Below are 16,182 nucleotides of genomic sequence, written 5' to 3' on the forward strand. Positions count from 1 at the left end.
TCTCTGACATATCCAGGGAAAAAAAGTTGTAATGTTAAGAGACTAAAGCCATTGTTTAATAAGAATTCATAATATTTGTACTACCTGCCAAACTGTTGATTGATTTTTATTTTGTTTGATACATATCGATTCTGAATATTTACAACAGTTTCAATATTCATTTTCCACAGTATCAATCCTGAAAATGCGCCTTTCGTCTCCCTGACAGCAAGCTGATACACACACTGATACGCAGCCCAGCTTCCTGTCACTCACTTCCTTCTCGTCTCGCTCGCTTTGGTGGAATCATGTTTTTTTTCCCCCTGCCAGTTTCGACAAGTCCGCCCTGCTGTGCTGTGATTGGCTAGTACTTGTCACTCGTGATTGCATGCTGGCAAATGATACAAGCAAGCCCATATAAAAGTTACTGTACAGAGCGGTGCTTACAAAAGGGCAAAGCACCATCAAGTTTGCACTTCAGTTTTTAACGTTACATTTTTATATTGAAACTCTACATATCACGTTGCGGCTGGGTCACAAACTGGATCTGAATCCCAGCTCAAGGTGGTCCAATTGATTACTATCATGGCAGTCGCTGGTGTTGCATCAGGTGCTGGATGCTGGACGCATAATTGCTTTCAGGGGAAGTCCAACAGCGGAACACTGCTCCCAACACCAACCTGCAAATTGGCAGGAAGTGATCTGCAAATGTGTAAAAGCTGTTTTGTGTGTAGACATAGATCCACAAATGCGTAAATAACTTTTTATGTGAAATTAAAATTAGTACAGATTCAATAGTGCATATTTGTATTTTTGCGGATATGATTTTACACAACACAAATGTAAAAATACATGGTTTGGTTAGGGAGATATTTGTGTACATATTATTTTTACACCTCTCTGCAGTACACATTGTCCAAATTTACAAATGTAAAGTGACCTACAACTTCACAGGAAGTGATCCATAAATGTGCAAAACCCATTTCAAATCACCCATAATTTTTGTGGACAAAAGTGACCATATTCAGACAAGAGGGTGGGGCTAGCTAGCTAGCTTAGTTGGCAAAGTGCGCTCATAATTCACGTTAACTGTGATTTTAATTTAGATGCTATTTTGGGCTGTGGAAAACGGGCTTAAAGCAAGATGTACTTTAAGTATCTTGAGTGTTTTAGTGCAACCAAATGCTGAACAAGACATTTGTAGGTGACCAAAATGCTAAAAATTAATTGAGACCATAAACTCATTAGGAAAGTGTTTACTGAAGTCTTTAGTATGCAGCTACACTCCAAGAAGTAGGAAAGAAACGGTGTGAGTGCATGAGGGTTTTTGTTTTTTGTGGCAACAAAAGGACCTGGGAAATATGCTAAACTATGGATTGCTTATTTCAAAACACAACTAAATAAATTATTACTTGAATTGCAAAATTAATATTAGGTCATGTTAGATAATGCTGTTTGTCTTGTAGGTAACATGGTGAAGGTTTTGAGGGGGCATCAGAACTGGGTGTACTGCAGCGCTTTCTCCCCTGACTCCTCCATCCTGTGTTCAGTTGGCGCCGGCAAAGCAGTACGTATACAAGTTCCTTTTTACTTATTTTGATGTGTTTGCTAGCTAATCTGTATGCAATTGCTTTGTGCTGCTCAATCAATCTACAAATGAAAACACACCCCGTCCGCCATGCCCTCCCATTTCCACCTCAAAACAAATTGCTCGGTGTCATGATAAGTTGAGCTCCCTGCATCTAGATTCTGTTTGATTTTTGTTTGTGGGGGAAAAAAGGATTTTAGTGTTCTGAAGTTTGCATGCAGAGCAGGCAAATGTTTTCACTTTTGTTATAGTAAACTTGTTTCATCATAATTAAGATACCTCTTATGTTGAAGTGGTGGAGGCCAAACTAAACCTTTAAATCATTACAGCAAGGGGAATCTTGGAAAACAAAAATTTAAGCAACTTCTAAAAAAAATACTCTTGGCGTTTTGAAAACAATTGTCTTCATATAAACTAAGCATTAGGGCTGCATGATTGATCTAATCGCAGTTGCAATCGCGATGTCATCATGTGTGATTACATAACTGCAAAAAGTGTGTGATTTTAATTAAACAGAAAAAGTGTGTTGTGTGTTGTGAGACTCTCGTCTCGGTGTGCACTGCAGTCCGCTCATTATCTCTGCCCACACTGGGCTCTCACGTACAAAAAAAAGATAAGTACGAACCAGAAAAAGTAATTTATAGGCAGTGAGCAGGTAAAATTAAAGACGACAACAACCGAACGTAACCCCCTTCCCATCCCGGCTTATTGTTCAAGACGTAATCGGACTGGCCACCGGAGCACCCGAGAGAAATGCCGGTCAGCCAGTCACTCTGTGGCAGAGACAGATGCGTAGTTGGCAGCTGAACATTAGCTGTATCGATGCCTTTTGTTTTTCAACTTCTCATAAAGCCTTTTGTCAGTCACTTCTCGTCAACCGACCAATCACAGCCTGGGTATTAGGAAAAAGTGCTACAGCAAACTTTCAAATGTTGAACAATATGATTGACAAATTAGTACTTAGCATTAACAAATTAGAGACCAAATAGATAATTTTGCTTGCACAATAATTAAATAATAAAATTAACCCACAGCTGGAACTGGATTAAATATTCAACTTGTGGTAAAATACTATTCCATTAAATTAAATTTTAATGAATATAGTAATTAATATATTAACGTTATAATATTATAGTTTACACTAGCTCCTTCTCCAGGTTGTGGATGGAGCCTCTGCAATGGACAGATGGAGATTTAGTCAGATGCAGGATGCCATTGTGCCAATCTCCTCCGTGCCACAGTTACGCTGTCATTCTGTTGGGAAAAACTGTATATATTTTTTATCGTCTAACTTTGTTCATTCATTTCAAAATGTCAGTATTTTGGGGTATTCCTTGAGAATCAAGCAAATAGACTTGGTACCATTTGTAACATTATAATCGAATCGCAGTATTGTCCACAATAATCTCAAAACTTTTTCTCCAAATCGTGCAGCCCTACTTTGCATATTATTAAAGGTCAGATAAAATTAGATATTGAATTGACCTCCCATATTTCTGCAGCCCCTGGACATTAATTCCATAGACGAGCCTTATCTACAATGTTGCAGCTTTAGATCACTCTGAACATGGTGGTAATGATAGACATGGTGGTAGCTTTGTTAGGCTGTGTGTGTCCCTACAGTGTGTGTCTTGCTCTCCCTGTCACAGGTGGTGGCAGAGCTCAGTGTGTGATTGGTTTTGAAGGGAGCGCCGCACTGACAATTTGAGCAGCCGGTGTAAACCGGGGACGCACAGTGCGCAATGCCCAAAGGCCTGGCCAAGGGGCAGCCTGGCACCTGACCCGCAAGGTCAATCTGTACGTAGGTGCTGCTCCGTGTCTGTCTACCTCTGCTGTTGCAGTTCCTCTATTTTAATTTCAGTTTAAAACTATCATTAAATTGGTTGTTAAATACACCCTGTATCTCCCTTCACCCCCACCTCTCTCCCAAACCCACTTCCACACCACCCCCCTTTATATCTTTACATAGCTCCGTTCACTGTCTGCACACGCTAGCTTTTCTTTTGTTACTAGGATTTCTGTTACTGTCAGGTTAAATGTTGCCCTTGTGCATACAGTGTAACATCGTTATGATACTAATGGCAAGTTATAGACAACTATTCAGCCAGCTACTACAGTTTAACAACCAACCGACCCCTCCCTTCACTGTCAGTGTTAGCCAGCAGCTCTCAGTGCTTTGCAAATTTTACACAAAACCCTTTTGTAATGGAATTATTGTACAGTTTTCAGATTATTGTTGATATTGGTACAGATATTCTTATGACTATTTTTGTGCATTTGCAGAGCACGGACAATGTCAGCTGCCGCATTAAAACTTGAGAAAACAGTCGACAAATTGGCCAGTTGGGTAACTTCTCCATCTGCAGCTGTTTTCCTGTTATTATAAAGAGCATATGAGTGTTTCTGCTGTTGGCAGCTAAAGTGGAACAATATATTACCCTTTTATTTCATCTGCATTTCTGAATCAGCATACTTGTGATGAAAAGCACAGCTTAGAAATCCCACAGAGAAAATTATACTAATGGGTTTTGACTTAAATTGGGAAACTAGGAGAGGAGGAAGCTATTTAGTATAGAGAGAAAGAAACTGAACCACTAGCCTGCACATGACTGTTAGGAGTTTAATTTAATGTGTGTCAACTACATTCCTTCACAAGCAGCTTTGTGGCACCTTTAAAGAATTTATAATTTCTTAGTGACGATGTGCAGACATAGATTTTTTTTTTATATAAATTTTTTTATAAATGCATAGCTCTCATATGATTAATTTCCCTGGAGATATTAATACACACATTATCACTTTTGTGTGTTTGTGTGTGTGTGTGTGTGTGTGTACTTTGCCAGAGGTATAAACCCTTTGGCCATAAAATATTCTTTTCTCTTGCAGTATCTGTCTCTCTTCGTAGGCTCCTGCTGGAGGTGTGAGCCTATTGTAAACACAGTGAACTAAAACTCTGAAAGGGGAAGCCAGAGGAGTAACATTATGTTACCTTAAGTTACTACTCGTTTTATTTTCTCTTCTTTGTGTAGACTTTTTATGATAAAATAATAGTATTTATTTAGTATATTCAATAATGTATTATAATATGTACTAATCTAAATTATGATGATGTAGATTATTGCTATTAGGCCTATATAAAATGTTAGAATGTTTAATTATAATTTCCCATGTAGGCCTAAGTGAAGTGTTGCATTTTGCTATAGCCTTGCTGCTTGTGTAGCATGTGCACTTTTGTTTGTATGGCCTGGTTAAAGGTTACAAAGCTTTACAATGACATAACTTGAGCATAACTATGTTTTAATTCTGTTTAATTTCATGTTTCTTAATTGAATTTCTAAATGCAAGTGTAATGTAGCGCAAATATACTCTGTCCAAATCATTTCATAAGGCCATAACAGTGCCCTCTTCAAATTGCAGGTGTTCCTATGGAACATGGATAAGTACACATTGATCCAGAAGCTGGACGGGCACCACAATGATGTGGTGTCCTGTGAGTTTTCACCAGATGGGGCGCTGTTGGCCACTGCCTCTTATGACACCCGAGTCATTATATGGGACCATCACAAGGCCACTGTCCTGCTGGAATTGGGGTAAGAAGTACACAAATGGGGTTCAGGGTTTTTCTGCCTTGCATAATTGTTCGTAACTGCGCAGGGTAGAGTTTGCCAATGAAAAAGTATTGTTTTATTTGTTTTTGTGGGGTGGGGCTTTTTTAACTGTATATCATGGTCTTTATTAAGGGAGGGTGTGCTTCGCTGTCATGTCAGTTTTTCATCAGCAGCATTTGCTGTATTTTAAAGTGAGCCTATGTAACTTGTGTCTGACCGTAGTCACAGGACAATGGTAAATGCTTAAACAGGCAAGCTTAAACTGAGTTAGACTCAGTAACGTCAGTTACACAGCAATATCTATTGCCTTTTTTCCATTACCAGTACCAGCTCAACTTGCCTCGACTCGGTTTGGCTGTGCTCTGTTTTCCATTGCAGACAATACCCAGAGATGGTACTCAATGTAGCTGGTTGTCATAGCGACGCCACACACAACTGCCGCGACGTAATGTTCAATGCGACACACACACCAGCGATCCACACAGCTGTCTCTTTTTTTTTAAAAACGTTTCAACATTCCTCAGAATGTAAAGACAGATAAGCGGTATGAAAACCTTCCAGCTGTGTTTTCCTGTCTGTGTGACGCCGGGAGCTGGCCGGCCTCACACACTCCTCCTGCGGGTTGGCGCAGGCTTCCCCTGCAGCTCCTCAACTCCAAAAATATTCAAGCACGTTTTTGTTCCGCCATCACTTCTCGTAAAACTGTCAATATTGGAAATCTACACAGCTGATTTCTCACCTCAAAACTTCTCAGAAGTGGATTTAGTGATGAAATTCCATACCAAAACTGTAAAATATAAAACTTTCTGTTGCTGGCCTCTGTCTGGTGCAGCAATGATGATGCAGTAATAGTGAATATTCTCTCTGACCAATCAGCAGTGTGCTGTGTTTTCACGTCACATTTTAGTATCCCTCAGCTCGCCTGGAGGTGATACAGAAAAAAGTACCTGGTAGTAGGTACAGGTGCAACATTTCCACAATGGAAAACCTAAAAAAGGCAAGTCAAGCTGGTACCATGCAGTGGAAAAGGGGCTTGTCTCTGTCTTTGCTAACATTAGCTTCTGCTCATGCCAGACCAATGAGTGTACTGAAATGAGCACAAGTGTGTTTTGTTGCTTATAAGTTCTACTTTTTATTTTCAAGAAAATAAATGTGCTATTGAATGTGCCATTTGAAATGGTAAGGCGGTTCTGTCTTTGACAAACAGTGAATGTTCATTTTTAACCTGAGAAACTTTGTTGATAGTGATGCTGTTATTGAACTCTTGCTCTCATCTTTCTCCAGACATCTCTTCCCTCCTCCATCACCCATTTTTGCTGGGGGGGCAAATGACCGTTGGGTTCGCTCTGTGAGCTTCTGTCCTGATGGCCGCCACATTGCCAGCATTACTGATGACAGGTAAGACACTGAATGACAGCAGAGTTAAAGTAATACTCCTTAACTTAACCACTGGTCAGGTGGTGTTTCAGTTGTTTATGCATATATGTGTATCAGTTCAGTTGTTGTTTATGCTGCAAAACTCTACCAGATTTGTTACAATTCGTCACATCTCGAGCGGGTCCAGTTGATTACTATCACAGCGTACACCGGTGTCAGTCAGCTGGACGGAGTTGATTTTCTCTGAGTCGTCTATCTGATCAGTTATAAATTTGTATTTCACTGCGTGAGAAAATTAATCTGTGGCATGACAGCATGTGAAAAATGTAATTTGCACGAGTCTCGCGAGACAGCTTTTTACCTAAAATATCTTTACATTTTAATTTTGCGGGATCTCATGACGCGAGATCTCGTCACACCCCTAGTAAAAAGCATAGTGAAGCAGAAAAGCTTCTGTTTGCTGCAGTTTGTCTTGACATCTCGCAGGGAGTCATGAGTCTGACTGGAACTTGAGAGCACAGAGCTACTGTATGTTTGCCTGTTTGTACGGGTCACATGAAAGTCACAAGTGATCTCTGGCTGGCAAAGTGCTGAGTTGGTGGTATAAAATATGTTCAAAAGAAGCAGGAGGAAGCTCTGCAAAATGATTGCTTGTGTTGGGTGGGGGGGTCCGAACAGATGCAAAAGAAATGTGTATATAGCTGCATTTCGACCAAAAGTACCTGGGACTTTTAAGTTCCCGGATCTCTTTTCAAGGAACTAAAAGGTTCCTTCAGCCCAGCTGTGTGTGTTTCCACCGTGGTCTACAGACCTGCGAATGTTGCTCATGGGATAGTGGTTACAAATAATGATGCCTGTGCATTGCTTTGTATGGCTACAGCCTACGTCAGCTGGTTAATTTGCCTAATCTTCGCAGGTCTTTAGATCACGGTGGAAACGCACACAACAGTGGACTTAGGGTGTCTCCAGCAGTGGAGAACACCTGGATATCATCATCCTTAAGTTTACAATGGAGGACAAACAACACAAATTTAGAAGAAAATGTGACTGACAATAAATAACCATTAGTGTATATGATTGTCATATAGTAATCCATCATTACATGTCAGTGACTGTCAGGAGCATCAAAGAGAACATCTGGAATGATCTTTCCAAACGTTACCAGGTACAAACGCAGAGTCGTCTTCCTGCACTGTGTAGCGTTTGCGCAGTTTCTGAAGGATGGGCAGTATCTGGCCACAGGTTGGACTTTTTTCGCTGGAGACAGCAAGTGTGGATGTGTAATGCATCCTCATCAGCAGCACAAACTCCTCTGCTTTCCTCAGGTCCTCATTGCCCATTCTGGCCAGTCTGCAACATAAACAAAAAAAATATATTGCATAAACAACAAACATAACCCTTTTAATGGCTACAGTCAACAAAGTTTCATATAAGTCATCTTAATTTTCTCCTTCTCCATGGGCTTTCTAAGCCATTGGTCTATAGCTGCAGCTTGGATAGCAGGAAACTGTTCAGAAACTGTCTCCATCATCAGATACAGAGAGTTCCATCTCGTCCTCACATCTAAAAGGAGCATGTGCTGGGTCAGCTCTGCAGGCACACACACAGATTGAGATTACATTAAACAATGTAATATTACCATTACTTTATCGTTTTTAAATTGATCCTAATCTGTTCATTTATATGTTACAATTTGTCGTTAGCTTGCAGTGATAGTATTTAAACAGTAGGCCTATTACTTACTGAGGAGTTGTTGCTTTTCCTTCAGGACTACTGTAGCCATGTGAGATCTCTACATCCATACGATCACAGAACGAATCCTTGCTGCCCAGTTGGAAACGGTTTTGCAGTTGTACAGCTTCTGAGCTCCAAGGTTAAGTGTGTGTGCAAAACATGGAAATTTGATGATGTTTAGCGTTTTCACAGCTATATCCATGTTTGCTGCGTTATCTGCAGTTTGCTGCCACCACCTTCTCTTTCACTCCAAACTCCTCCAGGATCCCCTTAATCTCCTCAGCTACAGCTGTCCCTGTTTGAGCTTTGTACACTGCTTTGGTTTTGAGGACTTTTTCTTTACTCTGACCTTCCCTGGCATATTGCAATGTTACCGTGAGGTAGTGGTCTTGACTGAAACTAGTCCAACCATCTGCTGTGATGGCTGCATGTGTGACATGTTTCAGGTCTGTGATCAGATTGCTCTTTTCAACCCCATACCAAGCAGGAATCAGATGATTTGTTAAACTGTCTCTGTTTGGGGCATTGTATTTTGGGTTGAGAGTTTTTATCATCTCCCTACAGAAAATATAAGGTAGGACTAGGAATAAATAAAACAGAACTATACTGAAATAAAAACATGAAACTTTTGGTCATGTTTCATGCAAGACATGCTGGACAAAACACAGCAAATTAACCTACCGAAATACAGAGGCATCTACTGTGGCAAACTGGTGCAAACCCTTTACCAAAAAACTTAGTCACTGCTCGGTGACATTCGTTGATCCTAGCCTAGGTCATTTTATTCTTCCCTTCCTCTGTGAACGGAGAAGCTAGAGGTGCACCAGAGCTACCTGCTGCAGCCTCTGAGCCAGCCAGACTCTGGCTGTCTTCATCATCATCTAAATTTGATGGACAATGACAATGGAGATTATTTGTATAGTAAAGGTTTACACAATGAAATGGTGCTCACATTGACTAAGTAGACAGAGCCTGTCCTGCCTGGAGAGTTTAAAGTTCCCTTCTGCATTAATAACAGATGGCGTCCTGTTGGCTCCGCTGCTGCTTGACTCCCTTGTTGTGTATCAAACACACGGCAGTCCTGCAAATGAATTGCATGCTGTGTGGCCAAATGTTTCTGCATATTGGACGTAGTTTCCCCCCTTTGATGAAATGGAAACTTTACAAGTGTTACAAGTGACCGTATTGTCGTCTTTTCGTGTGAAATATAACCAAACTTTAGAGTGCTTCTGCCTCGACACCATGCTGCGTTCTGAACCAAAACAACACAGCGCGTGTGACATCATGACGCATTCGCAACGAGCGGAACCGATAAGTAGAATCGTTAAGCAGGCATGCTAACGGTTCCAAGTAATACATTTAATGCTAACGCACAATCTCAGGCGGACATCGCCAAGACTTGTGCAGCTATTTGACTGTTGATTGTGATTTATTGGTTTGCAAACAAGGTCGAAAAGAGAGGAAGGAAAAATGCCCTACATTCTCCAGTTAAAGCCAGCAGCCTGCCCTCTACTCGCCTGTTCAGAATTTCACTGCAAGGCAAGCCCCATCCCCCCTCAAAGTACCAGTACTTTCAGAAAGTACTACCCCCCCCCGAGCAGGGACTTTTTGGGGAGTAAAATGAAGACCCTAGAACAAAATTTTAGACCCTGCTCCCTTCGGTGGATATGCAGTGAGTTCCTCCAAAGGTTTCTAGTTCCGGGGTTTAGTTCCTCTGATCAAAACGCAGGTTATGTAAGTTTTTGCTCCATCCATAGAAAGATATATTGACAACCAGCTGATCTGGTATACCCATGTAAATCCTACTTTCTAACAATACCCATAGTCCTAGGATAAGCGTAAGTCATGCGGAGGCACTGCCCTGGGCTAATTCCCCTGTATTTGCGACTTTCGTTTTTGTGTAACTTTGTAAACAGTCACACCTCCATAAAATTTGCATTATGTCTGAACAAACAGTAAGAAAAGCTTAATCATTGGCATGTTTTTCTGTCCAAGACTGTATTTCCATTTTGTGTTGTAATGAACACTGAAGCCTCTAGGGTTTAGATTTTCAGTCCTGTGACTTGGTATTACACTTGTATGAAACTGAGTCTCACAAGAGACAGATTTATTTATTTTTTTTTAAAAGAAGGATCCTGGTTCACATTAAAACAGCAGAGGCAGAGATATGCTGACTTATGGTGCCTAGTCTGGGTCAAGCTCAAAACACTGGATCCTACATTTCCCATAATGCAGCCAATAGCATATTTTCATTAGACACTCTCTGCCTAGTAAATGCCCACATTCAAGGTTAATTTATTTATTATTATACAACACAGGGTAGTCTCTTCATGCTACACACACACGCAAAAAGTGTCTTTCAGACATTATGTTCTCAGTTTGTACCACAGGTTATTTGTTATAAATGTTTAGTCTCCAAGCACAGATATTTGGACAGTGTCAAGGTAAATGGCTGAATCAGCAGTTTTTATGTGGGGATGTATGAGGGACAACTTAGTCCACAAGTAGAGGGGAGCAAGCGGTGCTGCTGGTCAAACACAGACTTAAACTTAGTTTGACAATTGCCAGCAGGACACATTTTACTCAACAGTAAAAATATAAAGGCTTTCCAATTTCTTTCATGCAGCTTGGATTCTGACACCAGTGTTGTTGTGTTTGTTTTCCTGTCTCTGTTCAGGCTGGTTCGTTTCTGGAGCATAGAGGAGAGAGCTCCTCAGGCTATTGCCTCTCTCTCTAATGGCCTCTGTTGTGCCTTCTCTGCTGAAGGAAGTGTCCTAGCTGCTGGGTAAGACACCAGCACATGTTCAGACATACACAGATTACATTACATTAACTAAGTCAGTGTTTCCCAACCCTCTCCTGGAGGCACACTAGTCCTGCATGTTTTAGATCTCTCCCTGCTCCCACACAGCTTCAAATGATCATCTCGTTATGAACTGCTAAAGCTGTTAAATCAGCTGTGTGGGAGCAGGGAGAGATCTAAAACATGCAGGACTAGTGTGCCTCCAGGAGAGGGTTGGGAAACACTAAACTAAGTCACACTTTATTTACCCCTGCCTTATGATAGAGGAGCCGAGGAAACCAGTTCTCAATGTTTTCTCCGCTTGCTCTCTCCACGGGCGGGCTGTATGCATTCTTAGCTGTGAAATCACTGTGTTCTTATAATGTACCAGTGTTGTGAGTTGCTAAGAGTTAAAACTCCTTTTTGATTTATCGTCATCATTTTTTTTTTGTTTGTTTGTTTCTAGGACTCGTGATGGTAGTGTGCACTTCTGGGAGTGTCCTCGTAGCATTGCCAGTCTGCAGCACATGTGCAGGATGGCTCTCCGACGGGTGATGACCACCCACCAGGTGGAGGCCCTGGCCATTCCTACACCGCTCCGTGACTACCTGACCTACAAAGTCATCTAATCTCCCCCACTCACCACCACAGCACCAGCTGACCCAACTGCACCTGTGGCAGCAGAATGCTGGAAAACTAATGAATCCCTTATTTTCTGAAGGTTTTTGTAGAACTCTGAATAAACAATGTTCAGTACAGGAGGTACTGAAGGTACCAAAAGCTCAAAGCCACATCCTCGTGTCAAACCCCCACTGTGTCCTCTTACAGCAGGATATGGCGTTGTTTTGTACGTATTTATTTTTGCCTTAGCAATCCCCTCCATCAGATGAATGTGGTACCTGTAAGTGTTCAGATTATCTTCCAGCTGGCCCCAGCTCTCTTTGACTTGAAATGGCTGTTGCACTTACTGTAATGAAGCATTGCAGTGGTGCCTGCTCCTAACGTCCAGTGTAGTTGGGGAGTTAAAAGGATGGATGAGCTGTTTAGAGAATGCAGGCTTTTGAAGGCCAATACTCAGATCACCTACTGATAGCACAGTAGCCTATATTTACATTACATTATTGTCATGGCATAAAAACGTAATCAACAGTGTTCTCTTGGATTTTGAATATTTCTCTAAAACATTTTATACACTTCAATCGCGCCTCCTGGACATCTTTTAATGTTCGTAAGCAGTAGTTTGTATTTCCAATAGAAAAAGATTGGCCAGATGTATTAGATGCTTCAATACAGTATGCAACCTAGTTTGCCTAATTTAATTAATGCTGTTTATAAACAGGCAGAGTGAGAATTCTTTATGGGTCATTAATTGATTAGATATTTGATATTTAGTGCAACGTTTATAAATTCTTAAAAATGCTGGTGTGACCAGACCTTTGGAGACACATTTTTGCTTTTTGCTTTAAAGCCACCCTGTTTAGTTTTTGACCACAGTAGCACTATAGAGCAATGTTTTGAGTGGGTGCCCATTTTGTTTTCATCGCATGCATGAGAACCTGGCAAGGCAACACAGAATCCTGCTAATGGTCTCACGCTGTTCCATTTGAGATTTGGTGGTTATGCACCGAGAAATATAGTAATGTACCAACAAAGGCAGGAAAGAAGATTGATAGTTGATGTAAACAATGCAGGTTCTAGAATGTCTACAATCGACTTCGACTAAAATCGATAAGGATTTATGAGGAAGTAATGCATTCAACACATTTGTCAGGCCTCAAGGATACACAGTGTTGTGGTGAAAAACAAAATGTAAACACAACTGTTTGTTTACAAAAAATACTAAACAGGGTTCTTTGAAAAACTACGAAAATAGCTCTAATATGTATTGCCTAACTACACTAACTGGCTGACATCAGAGTTTTAGCACACTGCAAAAATCTGCCACACTTTTGGACTTTTGGATAACATCGGTCCAACACCTGCGTGCTAACATGACACAGGTGTAGCACACCCAAAGAATGTGGTGAAATAAATGGCAACATACAATGCTTGAATTTCAAACCGTGTGAGTGAGAGCGCTGTCCTGTGGGGCATACAAAGCCTTGAGACCAGTGTTTGATTTCATTGTAAAGCAAAGCACCTCTGTCGCTTAATTGCTATCTATATTTGAACGTCTATACAGACGACTTTGTGATATGTATATACAAAATTGTACCATGTCTATAAACATATCAAAGCTTTTTTTTCACTTTATTTCATCAGTTCTACTGTTGAGCATTTGTATTTTTGTACTTTTTTGTTTTCCTTTTAAATGTGAAAACCTACACATTCTACAGCTAAAGCCCAAAATGAAAGTTGTATTACATTTCTTTGCAGGGAAGACTGTGACAGTGCTGCTGTGCCCTGTTACATATTTTTGCGGTATGTTGAATTTACAATTACATAAATTGCAATTCCAGCAACCCTGAAAGTAATCACAAGCAACCAAACAATCAGCTGCCAAACTCGGCCATCTGGTGTTAAATACCTTCATGTTCACATAATTCGTATATATGCACATGATAATCCACAATTACTCTTTAAGATGCAGCATATTTAGAATCCTGTCTTGATTCTCATTTCCAATTTTTACATCAGTAACGAGATGTGAAGGGAGGGAAGTTGATGCAGAGCAGCTGTCAGTATTTAAGTTCTCTGACTGTGCTAATGCTAAAGGTTTTCCTTTTCAGATGGTTTAACATGGGGGAGGGGTCAGAATTTTCTGCTGAGATAAAGAGGTTGTTTAAGGAGTGGTCTGCATGGCTTAAATCTATACAGAACCTTAACGAGTGTGCAAGATGTTTCTATACCTGTAACCATCATGATGGGACAAACAGTCCTGCCTCAGTGAGATGCAGTGTGTGTGTGTGTGTGTGTGTGTGTGTGTGAATATATGAGGTTTAAAATTCCTGCAAGTTTCTTGTAATTTGTTTTTGTGTGTTTGTAGTTTCAATAAAGGCTTTTTGACAAAAGAATGTTGTTTAATGATCTGAGAAAAAGTCTGCAATGTACCTTCAGACAACAGACAGGTTTTGGCAGGTTTTAGATTTGCTTGACAGTGGCCTGGCAACAAGTACACAAGTAAATATGCACACAGAAGGATTCACAAATGTATTTTGGGATTTGTGAGTCCAAAAATGATTTAAGGCACAAAAATATTTATTGTATGAAAATGTTAAACACATCCAAAGATGTGTATTGGCAATTCAAAAGCGTATTTGGATGTTACATTTACTTTCAAAGTGCTTGTGATTATTGACCTTCCCAGTATTTGAGTGTGGGTTTTTTGAGACTGCTATGGCTTGATTCACAAATGTATTTTTTTCAACAGGGAATTATCTGAAGCCAATCATGTACGTGATTAAGAATATTACTAGGAGAAGCACATACGGCAAACCTTGTCGCTATGGCTGCACACAGTGTATTGTTTGAGCATCGTCATCCCAATGTGCCCTTGCACAATAGTCACATCGCAGAACAATGCAATGTCAAGCAAGTCAAATAAACTCAAACACTTCAGCTTTTTTGCTACTTGATACAAAAGAAAACATTCTCATTTTCCATGACTAATCTACAAGAGAAGTCTGTCTGATGTCATCATTTACTCAGATTTAAGGGGTTCTTGGATACACAGTTTGTTGCTAGTGAGTAACAAGCCGGCTCTGCATGCCCAGCAAACCACTAATCACAATATTGTTCTTGATCAGTTTATCAAAAGATTAAAGATTACTACCGTAATCCCCTTCCCACACCACCCACCCCGCCGCTATCCGTTGAAAACATAGTCAGACTTGCCTCCAGCAAGATTGCCCAGCAACATTTCTCAAAAAGTTGCCCTGTCTATCATCAGCTTAAGTGAGGAACAGGAGAAATCCACCGACATTTGGTTGCAAAAAGAAAAGCAACTTTTACAAACCACCCGGAAGGGCTGGTGTATAGCCTATAGTCTTTCATTTTTATTTTCATCATTTGTTTAAAATATGTGTACTGCATAAAAGCTTAAGAAAGGATAGTAGCACTCAAAGAACAAAGACTATAGACATTTCAGACTATAGACATTTTTCAACTAATTTATTTTCTATGGCTTATTTCTTACGGAATCATCCCAATAATTCTAGGATGTTTAATTAATTTCACATGGAGCAACATGGGGTCATCTGGCACAAATTCCTGTATTTTTTCATATCGCAATATATATCACAGAAAAGAAAAATATCGCAATGTCATTTTATTTCCAATATCGTGCAGCCCTACTTGCCACCAAGTATGCATCCCTGTGTCAAAACCTGAGGGACAGCAAGGGACTCCTCTAACTGTTGCACTCAACGTTCGCTGCATGGCAGGTTACATCTTGTTCACTTTTTTTGTAGTTTATTAGGGCCCGAGCACGACCGTGTGAGGTCCCTATTGAATTTGCTCGGATTATATATATATATATATATATATATATATATATATATATATATATATATATATATATATATATATATATATATATATATATTTTTTTTTTTCTTTTTTCTGCAAAGTAGGCCCAAATGACATGGCCTAAACATACTCGAAAACTCACCAAAATTTGCAAACATGTCAGAACCGGTGAAAAATTTCGTATTCTACAAGTTTCGCACATGGGCGTTGCAAAATGACTCGCTAGCGCCACCTAGAAAATTGGAAAAAATTAGCCCCTCGTTCACGTTCAACCTACATGTACGAAATTTTCTGTGGACATGTATCGTATCAAGACGCACAAAAAAGCCTCAAGAACCCATAGCCTAAAGTTAACAGGAAGTCGGCCATTTAGAATTTTACGGCCATTTTTGGATGATTTACACACTTCGTACTTTAACGAACTCCTCCTAGGGATTTAGTCGGATCGACGTCAAATTTCTGCTGTGCCTTCTAAAGGCATTGACGATGAAAAGTTGTGCTATTTGCGCGTTTTCGTCAATGGGCGTGTCCGTGGCGTCGATGATTCGCCATGAAACAGGAAGTTGTTGTAACTTCAGTGTACATGCTCACATCTGGACCAAACTGTACATCTAGGATGAGAGTCCCGCCCTGAACACATGTACATG

The 16,182-nt window shown here is 40.3% G+C and overlaps 1 protein-coding gene across 1 annotated transcript in view; it reads left to right on the forward strand.

The window, feature by feature from the left end:
- Positions 1–14,079, forward strand: part of wsb1 (WD repeat and SOCS box containing 1) — a 26,947-nt gene extending 12,868 nt beyond the window's left edge. The window contains exons 6-9 of the mRNA XM_046074376.1: positions 4,985–5,157; positions 6,460–6,573; positions 10,964–11,071; positions 11,535–14,079. Of these exons, the coding sequence (XP_045930332.1) occupies positions 4,985–5,157; positions 6,460–6,573; positions 10,964–11,071; positions 11,535–11,697 (558 nt within the window). The 3' untranslated portion in view covers positions 11,698–14,079. The remainder of the gene's footprint in view (positions 1–4,984; positions 5,158–6,459; positions 6,574–10,963; positions 11,072–11,534) is intronic.
- The last annotated feature ends 2,103 nt before the right edge of the window (positions 14,080–16,182 follow it).

Source organism: Micropterus dolomieu, linkage group LG17 (genome assembly GCF_021292245.1).
Source record: "Micropterus dolomieu isolate WLL.071019.BEF.003 ecotype Adirondacks linkage group LG17, ASM2129224v1, whole genome shotgun sequence".
NCBI lineage: Eukaryota > Metazoa > Chordata > Actinopteri > Centrarchiformes > Centrarchidae > Micropterus > Micropterus dolomieu.